The sequence below is a fragment of the Aulonocara sp. 'chitande type north' Nkhata Bay genome, linkage group LG22 (genome assembly GCF_057382095.1).
Source record: "Aulonocara sp. 'chitande type north' Nkhata Bay isolate Kocher_YH1m ecotype deep benthic linkage group LG22, A_spYH_male_GT1.1, whole genome shotgun sequence".
Lineage (NCBI taxonomy): Eukaryota > Metazoa > Chordata > Actinopteri > Cichliformes > Cichlidae > Aulonocara > Aulonocara sp. 'chitande type north' Nkhata Bay.
In genome coordinates this window covers 4,054,402-4,065,287 of record NC_141364.1, presented here as the reverse complement: position 1 = coordinate 4,065,287, position 10,886 = coordinate 4,054,402, and the positions used below count along the sequence as shown (strand labels likewise).

Below are 10,886 nucleotides of genomic sequence, written 5' to 3'. Positions count from 1 at the left end.
CTTTGTATTTTTCATGCAGTCTCAATGAACGCCTCGCTTTCTGGTAAATTCCATCCTGTTTCCACGTGTCTGATTTTGGGTCCTCTCACTCTCCGCTCCACACAATCTGCTGCTGCAGATCGTGACATTATTGGAATTATTCATTCTTTTTGTTAAAGTCTTTATTAGTTTCACTATTTGACTTGTCCAGGGTGTACCCTGCCTCTGACCTTAAGACAGCTGGAATAGGATGGGATGCATGTATAGTTTCATTATTATCATTATTGTCAGATCATCAGCATGTGATAATGTGGATATAACACCAAAATAGTAAAATGCCTTCTTATTTTGCATTTATTTATTACAGTTTTTTCATTTTTGATTTCAGACAACCAAACTGTACGATTAAGAAGAAAGCTGTGTTTCTTTACACTCAGAGGTTTTAGCTCAATCATGATGATACAAACGCTTTTCTTTCAGGATCCAGACTGGATGTCTGGAAATAAATCAATTTTAAATGAGTATTTTAAACAATACTTTGTCCTTCTGTTTTTGTTTTAGCATGCTAAGTATGTAAAAAAAAGTCCTGTTTAGAAGCGGACATGTCACATTTCTTGATCTGTGACCCAGTGTTTTGTCTGTGTTGTTAATTTATATTCTTTGATTACTTTTATTCATGGTTTTGGTTATCTTTTTTTCTTAAGTTCTTAGTGATCCTAGTTCTCCCTCCCTCAGTGTCCATCTCAAGCCTGTGTATAAGCTCTTGTCTCCATGTTTATTGTTCCCTCTGTTGCACAGGCAGTCATGTCTCCATGTCTCAGTGTCTAGTGTCTGTCTCTGTTTTTGTTCCCCCAGTCACAGTGTCTTTTCTGCATCTACATATTCGTCATGCTTCCTGTTTTCTTCTGATAGTCCTTGTCCTGTGTTCAGTATTCAGTTTTGCTTCCCCTTGGTCTCCTTATGTGTGATTATTTCCATCTGTGCTCTCCTCCTGTGTGTCATTCCCTTGTGTGTTTCCTCTGCCTGTTGTCGTGTTGTCCCATGTGCTGTAAGTTTCTCCATGTTTCTGTCCATCATTCCTAGTTCCATGCTCCTTATTTCCTAGTGTTTCTGTCTCTAGTCCCGCAGAGTCTAGTTCTTATTTTCCATGTTCAAGTTTTGGTTTGTTTTTCGTAAATGTTTATTTTGTGCATTATTTCCCAACAAATAAAGCTGCCTCTTTAAATTTGTTTCCGTGTAAGAATCCTGAATCCAGGAACCTTCATGCTGCCTGCCATACAGCAAACATGACAGGACATTGAATAACAAACATTAGTATACACAGAGCCAGCCAGATGTAGAAGTGTGATGTGTCTCATGTGATGGTGTTTTAACCTGAGTGAGCACTTCATTTAATTATTCACGATATCCATATCCATTTCATCTTTCCAGGATATCAGTGTATTTAAACTTTTAGCGTCCGAGAGAAAATAAATAAATATTTTACTTTTTACCACTTTGCTTCAGTTTAGTTAATTTTATATCTAAATGTTTACAAATTGCATTTAATTCCTGTTTGAATCATGACATTAAAATGGGAAACAGAGACATTGTCCTGGTAATTTGATGTTTTTGTGTTTCTTTTTAAATTCTTAAATGGTTTTGTCCTGCCTTACCTCTGAGCTACTTTACTCAAATACTCCTGTACAGAAACATGTTATTAATATATGTTGTTTAATCCTGTCATGTCTGGCAGTTTATGCAATCTGAATTATGATCTGAATGCACTGTGGTGCCAAAAACATGTTGCAAGATCAGCTCTATAAGTTCTCTATGGTTCCTCTTGTTTCCTCTGCCTGTTGTCGTGTTGTCCAACAATGTGTCACCAACTGCTGCACCTGTAAGAAAAAACAAAGGGAACAAAAACATACAGCACCTGGAACACAAAGATATGAAAATGCACAGATACATAAATTAACAATCTTTTTGTGGTGTGTGTCATTGTCACAAAAGGTAGACAATAATGAGGGCAGGGAGGTGCAATAATGCCCTCCTGGGTGTCAGAGGCAGTGTCACGGTCTGGCTGGCAGACCGTGGGGATGAGGAAAGTAGGACCCAAAACGCAGGACTCTGCGATGCCACAGTGCACTTTATTTACAGTGAATAGACAGGTAAGTCCAACAATTAACTCAGAGATGTAATTTGCCAATGGTGCTCATCCCTTGCTCCCAGTGCGTCCCGTGCTGTAGCTCCCTTAGTTTGTGTGCTCCCCAACTCGCTTCTTCGCCCGACTTTCCTGGAGGAAGAAGGAAAAACCACAATAAGCCACACACGCTAGCCGACTATACCGGTCAAGAGTAATAATCCCACGTCGACTGTCGCCGCGAGTCCAGGTTAAATACCTCTTCCTAGCTGGGAGGGATGATCACCACCAGCTGGTCAGGTAATCAGCTGCAACAGCAAAGAGCGACTCCCGATGACGACAGTCGCCCGGACACGCCTCTTCCACGACGCACGCTTCCGTCAACAGCCCCGAGGACGGGGGGAGAGAGAGAGAGAAGCAGACACATACATACAAACGTGGACAGAACAGTAGACGACAGACCCCAAATAATAGTCGTAATAATAATAATAACAACAATAATAATAACCACTGCTCACGGACCCCTGAGTAACCTCCAGAGCCGGGTCCGTGACAGTCAGACAGCGATAGATCCAGGAGATCCAGGAGATCCAGGAGCCCACAGCAGGAGAACGAGGAAGGCCCCAGATGGGGCACCCAGAGGGTGAGAGTCTCAGAGAACCAGAGGCAACAGGCATCAGTCAGATGTCCTAGCACGAGCCGAGAACAGTGCCCAAGGACCACCTGGCACGACTTTGAAAAGTGGAATGAGAGGCAGAGTCTTCAGCTCAGAGAAGATCAGCTTCCAAGTTGAAGTCATGAATCACAATCACACACAAATCTGTGTTTATTGATACCAAATACAGTTACAATGCATTCATTGTATACTCTGATTACATTGTATAAAGAGTGAAATGCATGTTTATTACTGCTTCTATTAATAGTGTTGTTATGAGTGGTTATGATGCTGTTTAAGGTAAATCTGGAGGAAATCCATCAGTCTCTGCAGCAGTCAGCTCAGCTCTTATTCAGTCTGAGGTAAAATAATATTAAAATGTGTAAACACATCTGTGCTGAGATAACTCTGAATTCTAAACTTATTTGTTCTCTATCATGTAGGAACATCTGTGAGCAGTAAAGTGGTTTTTCTTTAGCTCCTTATTTATTCATGTTGCTTTAAAATTTAAGACTTAAGATTCAAACTAATAAAATCATTTAAAGATTTCAAAGTTATGCTCTGATAAAGCAATTAACAAAGTGGAGTCTAAGCAATGATGGGAAAGAGGAAACGAATGCTGGATTCAAAAGTTTACTATTTAAATTTCTACAGCAGCTAATTAATAAATACTTAATTTATCTACTGATGTTTTCTGTGTGTTCAAAGTATTTGGTGGTCTTTTAATTTACAGCAATACACTCAATGTTAATGCTGTGTGTGTGTGTGTGTGTGTGTGTGTGTGTGTGTGTGTGTGTGTGTGTGTGTGTGTGTGTGTGTGTGTGTGTGTGTGTCCTCAGTGAACTGTATCAGTCTCTGCAGTATCTTCCAGCTGCAGCAGTCACTTCAGTTTCTGTTCAGTCTGACTGAGGGAGGTTTTTGTACGACTGTTTTTCACTGTGTGAACACATACTGACTGTTGATAACATGAAAACTCTGACAGTAATAAACTGCTGCATCTTCAGCCTGGACTCCACTGATGGTCAGAGTGAAGTCAGAGTTTGATCCACTGCCTGTAAAACGAGCTGGAATCCCTGATTGTCGAGTGCTAGACCAGTAAATGAGCAGTTTATGAACTCCTCCATCTTTCTGTTGGTACCAGGCTAAATTATTGCCATAAACATTCTGACTGGTCGTACACTTGATGCTCACAGTTCCTCCCACAGCAGAGCTCACTGCTCCAGGCTGAGTCACTGTGATCTGTCCTCTGGACTCTGAGGACACAGAGACAAAAACATAAAGCAGCTTCATGGTTTTGTGGGCTTCATTTCAGAGGGACAGATGTTGATAGAGGAGAGGAGTTTGATTCTCTGGACTTTACCTGTGAAGCAGCAGCAGAGGAGAGTCCAGATGAGGACGCAGATCAAAGTCATGTTTTTGATGAGGAGGATTTCTGTGGCTTCTGTTGTGATGAAGGACAGCTGTCAGTCATCCAGTGTTCAACTCTCAGGACTATAAACTCTCCCAGAGCACTGGAGCATGGTGCTGCTGATGCAAAGTGCCTCTCTATGGAAATGAACTGACTGACTCACACAGAGACTTGGATCAGTCTGATTTCTATCAGTGGATCAATCACTTCACGATAATATTGACCAACAGTCTCCAATTAGACGCACTTGTGTTGAAATTGTTCCTTTCTTAATGTCTGTTATTTAAACCCACTTCATTTTTCTACAACATTATGGTTTTCATACCACTTTAAAGCGCCTTAAAGAAGTTAAACATTTTCCACTTTATAGTTTTACAAAATGACAGAGAAAACTGAAGAAAACTATTTTCAGGAAAATGGATAAAATCAGTCCTGTCACTATTATTAAATGAGATCATTTAATTTATGATCATTAGATCATTGAGGGTCACGCGATTATTTTTAAATTCATGATTCACTGTCTTCCTTAGATTTGATTGAACACAAGTTTGACATTTTATCGATTTCAGAGTCAGAGAGCTGATCAGTGAGTTTGTATCACTGTGGTGGACTTTTGGTGGAGCAACAGGCTGGAAGTGAACTGTTAGTAGATTTGAGTCACTCAAAGAACTAAATTCTGTACTTTTATTGATTCATTTTAAAACCCTGATGCTGCTGCTACATTTTGTTGAACTTTACTAATTATATATTCTGACTCTTGGATGTGTTACATTTTGTCTTCAGACAGAGTAATATCTTCTTCACTTCTTCTTTTGTCTCCCTGAAAATGTTTCAGTAGAACCTTTGTCTCTAAAGCAAATATTGTTTGAAGTTTTTCAATTTCAGAGATAATATATTTTACATTTTGTGCTCCCTTTGTCAAAGGTTTACTTTTGCATAGCAGAAATAAAAGCACTTAATCAGCATGTTGTCCGAGTTTAACTAATTTAATGAGTTTTCTTTTTTTAAAAATTTAATATCTGTCATTGACGAGAGGCCCTCCAAGAACATAAATCTCCACCAAGGCAGCTCATTCTACTGGCAGTATTTACTTTGAAGGAAATAGTTTTGTATTTTTTTCTTTCTATATTTTGTTTTCTTGGTTTTTAAAATAAATACATTTTAAGAAGTTTGGAGTGCTGTAGAAGTCAGATAAGGGTAGAATGATGGATTTTTACACAAACATTGTATTATTCCTTTATATAGGAGCAGATTGTCAGGGGCCTGGGAGAGTCTCGCCATGTTTGGTCATGACACTGCTCCCAGGCGGGGTCCTCTCCAGTTTTCCTTACAGCCGCACCTTTTCACAGTCAGAGGCATTTCATAGAGTGACAAGTTTTCTCGTCATTTTTACGTCAGGGACATGAGCTCCATGTCAGGAACCAGTCACACGCAGATGACAGGGACAGAGAAGAATTTGATGTTTCAGACATGATCACCTGCACAAAGCCTGCACAACCTGATCCTAAGGCTACGTCCACACTAGCCCGGACAGATTTGAAAACGGTCAAAACAACTGCTGTATAATGCCCTCTGCTATCTTTGTTTAATCGGTCACATGACTGCATCACATGACTAAAATGCGTCATCGTTTTAGAAAGTCCACGTTTTAGAGTGTCCACACTGCGACGGGACAGCTCCGTTTTGAAATGTATGCGTTTTCGAGAGCGTTCTCAAAACTCTCAAAGCCGAAGTTTATAGTAGTGCAGAAGCGAGCTGAATGTGTGTTGTCGTTTCAACAATAACGATTCACAACTTTTCCTTGGTTGCATAACAGTGTACAAGGGGGGCTTATTTTCCACTGTGCCAAAGTTTATTCAAATCAGTCAACAAGTGTGACCCAGCCTTTGTCCGTGTAGGCTTTAGAAATTTAGGGAAAAGGCTATCTTCAGGTTCTCAGGACATGCAAAAAGTCAGTTACATATCCATGCCATTAACATCTTTGCTCAAAAAGAGAATACTGTTGTCACAAACAAGGATGCAGTGGACTCGAGAGCAGACTCAATTGCTCGAACTATGTACAATTTATTTGAAGGAAAAAGGTACTTAAACAAGGCTGGGTCTAACAGAAACTATTCGCAGGAACTGAAGGAGACCAGAGGACGGGAAAACAGACGTGGAACACAAAGACAACACGGGCGGGAACTTCTGCAAACACAGGAAAGAGGTTTTACTGATCTGGTAAACAATTAAAGGGCTGAGGTGAGTGGTACTAGTGGAGAGTCTTGTGCTTACTTGAAAACACCGACTATTAGGCAGAGGAGGGGTTGCCGTGGGAGCATCCCAGGGATGGCTGAGAATGTGGGGAAGCTGGTCCAGGTTCCAGGGTGTCCAGGGGAGAGGGATCCACCGTTGAAGTACGGGCTGGAGGGCAGGCTGAGGAGAAGGTGAGTGTGTAGTCCTAGGGTTCTAGGCAGACTGGAGAACGGAGTGGAAACAGAGCACGACGGGTGATGTATCTGGAGAACACAGGAGACGGAGAACACATTTACCCACGGTCCAGACAAACAGAGTCCAAACACAGTGGAGGCTAGTTTACCACTAGTGGTAGCAGGACGAACTGGCGAGGAGTGGCAGGCAGCGCTGGCTTGAAAACCCTCCAGATGGAGGCCCAGAAATTGGAAGCAGGTGATGAGCTGGCCAACTCCACCCCAGGGGACGGGCAACAGGAACCTGGACCACACCCGACCAGACACTCCCACGGCATATGACAACTGTAGCTTCACAGCTTTCTTCAGCTGTTGCCAGATAAAAGGAGGAAGCAAGTTATGGATTATTGAAGACTGTAGGCTCCATCAAATACTTAGCTTGGCAAGGTTTAGCTCTACGACTCAAGACTCAAGAAGTTTATTGTCATTTCGTATGGTGTTACCCGGGCTGAAACAAAATACTGTTTCTCACCAGCCTCTACAGTGCAATAAACAATACAGTTTAAAAAGAATACGTTTAAAAAAGAGCAGCAATAAATAATAAAAAAGGCAGTAATAAACTGCAACAATATAGATAGGGATAAATAACATAAAATCTAAATTCTAAAACAAACTCATTCAGGTAGGTAGCAGCAGTCCTTTCAAAGAAGGTCATGTAGGTGTAGTTGTTGGTATAGTTTATTGGTGTCAATACATTGATATAAATGATTGAATAGAAAAAACATAAATAAGCAGAGTTGCCATGTGGAATTTCTTCCATCTGGCAATAATTTCCTTTGGCATTAATAAAGTATTCTGATTCTGATTCTGAATACAGCAGTGGAGAGCCGACAGGCAAACATTCCGGTGGGCCTCTGGCATTTAAAACAAATCTATTTATTTATTTAGAGAAAAAGAAGAAGGTTGAACTTTTTTGATGTCAATAAAAAAAGTTAATAAAGGCCGGCACATGGATGTGGAGAGAAATGCAGATTCAATCACAGGAAGTCAGGATAAAGTTCACTCAGAAGCTTTATTATGCAACACAATAATGAACAATGGCACTGGAGACGATTTCTTAGTGTGGGGATCACAAAAGTGAAGGTTTTGGCAGGTGGAGTGGGGGTCGCTCCAGTGGGAGTGATGTTGGCTGAGTGAGCTGGATGGATGAGTGTACTGAGCTCAACATGATTAATCCAGTGATGAAGAACAGTTGAAGGCAGGAGAGCAGACAGGTGATGAAAGGTGAGTCTGTGAACATGAAGCAGCGTGAGCATGACCTGCGTACAGGTCGGTATGCAAACTGCTGATAATGTGACTGGTGGATCTGAGAAGCTCCTGAGAGCACAAGGAGAACAAGGAAAGGTAAACACAGCACGAGACGTAAAGGCAGCCTGTTACTAACATGTTTTGAGCAGACGGACCAGCAAAGAAGAGATGCTGATGCTGGTCTTAAACACTGCCGCTTGTCCTGGATCACAATCAGGTGAGCATGGCAGGTGTGCTGATGAGGGCTCCGCCCAGAGGTGGAAGCACAGAGACATCATGGAAAAACACAGCCAGCTCCCCCTGACCATGACACTTTTAATGCCCATTTATAGAAAGTCATTTCTTGAACTGCTGGTTCAGTGTTTTATTTATAAATACCTGCTCCAAAACCACGGAGGTCAGGCAGAGAGACACTCTGAAAATGAAGGACAAAAACATTATTATCCATCCTGAACTTGTTTTGTCATCTGAGTTCAGGAAGTTGTTCTCAGGTCACCGTTACCTTGTACCTCAGTGTAGAACAAACAGAAACTTCAAATCCTTCATTCCCTCAGCTGTTAGATTCCTGAACACTGACAGGAGTCGTTTAGATGAATGTTTCTGTGATTCTTCATTTTCAGACATTTACCCTTCATATTCTATTTATTTTGAACATTTTTGTTCATTTTGATGTATTTATTTACTTTTTCCTTGACCTCATTGCTTGTTTATCTCTGCCTTGACGTGCAACACTGCTCGTGATTATTGTTTAAAGACTGTTGGCTGTGTGAGTTTGACCATGTGAGCAGGTAGTGTGGGAAAGCTGCAAACAAACTTTGGAATTAATAAAATTATCTGAACTGTGAATCTAATTTTAAAAATGCAATTTATAAAAGCATGTTGCACTGTTTCTTTTTTATTTTTATAACATTATGCAAACAGTGAATGATTTTGTTGAGTTTGTTTGTTTCAGAGTCAGAGAGCCGTGTCTCTCTACAGTCAGAGGTTTTTGTACGGCGCCTCAATGAGTTTGTATCACTGTGGTACACATTCGGTGGAGGAACCAGACTGGATGTTAACTGTAAGTACATTTCACTCATTTATGAAGCTCAAACTTGTATCATTAAGGTTCATTTCATTTCCTTCTACATAAATACTTCATGTTTCTCATAAATATAAAATCTAATATCAGTGTAAATTTTGAATTCAGACTAAAATCGTCTTGTGCATTTATTTTTACTGGAAATTAAACTTTCAAAAGTTTTTTTTTTCTTGAAGAAAAGTAGAAAATGTTTATATATTTTACATTTCCATAAAAGTTTTGTCTTCAACCTTTTGCTGCAAATAATGTGACATCCATCTAAAATCAATAGTTCTTAAAGATTTAACATTATTAACGACACATTAACAGTTTGCTGTCTGAGGGTTGCTGATTTTATGGATTTTAATGTGTGAGTAAGTACAGTTATCTTTATTGTTCCCTAATAGACCAAAAAAAGGTCTATGCTTTTTTCTGTTTTACATACAATTGTTTATGACAAGTTTATGAGAAAAATCTGACATGTTAATTTCTGTTTGTTTTCTAATTATAAAACTAATAAATAATACAAACATAACGCACATGAGTACATCAGAAGTCAAAGAAACGCTTTAATATTTTTATCTTTGGTACTGAAACTCGTCTGTTGCCATGGTTCAGCAGTGAAGCCTGTCTGTTACCATGGTTACCAATCTCAGATAGAGAAGTGAAACAGCTGAAGAGCAGTTTCAACTCCCAGTTTCTCTAACATCTCTCTCTCTCTCTCTGCAGTGGGCCGAGTCCCCCCCTCCCTGACCGTGCTGGCGCCCTCTAGTGAGGAGCTGCAGCAGGGGAAGGCTACAGTCATGTGTGTGGCCAACAAGGGCTTCCCCTCAGACTGGAGGCTGTCCTGGAAGGTGGATGGCAGTGGCAGCATCAGCTGGGAGGAGAGCAGGAGCCCCGGGGCGCTGCAGAATGACGGCTACTACAGCTGGAGCAGCACCCTGAGGCTCCCTGCAGACCAGTGGGAGAAGGTGGGCTCTGTGACCTGTGAGGCCACCCAGGGCTCCCACACTCCACTCTCAGAGACTCTGATGACAGACCAGTGTTCCTAGTCCTGAGCTGACTCACTGGGACTCTGATACTGGCTTTAGTCTGCAGCTTCTCTCAGTCTGCTCCCTCTGTGTCTGTATTGCTTTGATAGTTTTCATGTTTTCATGCTTGTGGCACTGTTGATGGTTTTAATACTTCAAATAAAAACTGAGGTCTTCAAATAGTGGTTTTCATGTGTTTCCATTCAGCTGCTCTTCTGTCTGATAATCATCCTTCAGCTTCAGCAGTGATGCTTCCATACACTGAAAATCTCTGCTTCAGTAACTTTGACTGAGAGAATCACATGTGCTGTATCACATCAGAGTGTAAATGTAAAAAAATGAAAACAACTAAAAAAAAGAAAACAAAAAGCAATAAGTTAAAAATAGAATCACAGCCAACAGCTGCTCCCTGTTATAAATAGTTTTAAAGTCTTTTGCAGCTGCATTATTTTCCATCATGTTGGATTTTGTGATGATCTTTGCTGTTGGGTGTAGAAGAAGTAGAAAACATGGTGACAGATTATTGTAACCTGCATGTGACCCGTGATGAGACCCGTCCTGGTTTTCTTCAAAGTCAGAATTGATAAAATAACCCAAAGAAAAACTAAACTTTCTTTATCAACATAGGAGACACTAAAAATGTCTCTTTCAGAACATCAGTGCAGGTTAAAAAGTGTAAATGTCAGAATAATTTATGTCACAACGATGAAGTTAAAGACTTGATGAACTAAACTTTAAATCTTCAGATCAAATCATGTGAAATATTTCTGTGACCAAGAATGTAGCTGAGCAATCTACATACATACATATATCAGTACTGCAGTTTACTAAAATATTCTCATTTAATAACTACTTCCCAGTTTGAATATTTACAGGAGAGTTTCTTCATCACAGATCTGACTCACAGTATCAACT

The 10,886-nt window shown here is 40.4% G+C and overlaps 1 gene segment (V, D, J or C); it reads left to right on the top strand.

The window, feature by feature from the left end:
* Window positions 1-6,492: 6,492 nt before the first annotated feature.
* On the top strand, window positions 6,493-10,145 carry LOC147303239 (Ig kappa-b4 chain C region-like). The segment is given in 4 exon segments: window positions 6,493-6,590; window positions 8,030-8,097; window positions 8,833-8,940; window positions 9,670-10,145. Coding segments are annotated over 4 exon segments (597 nt in total).
* The last annotated feature ends 741 nt before the right edge of the window (window positions 10,146-10,886 follow it).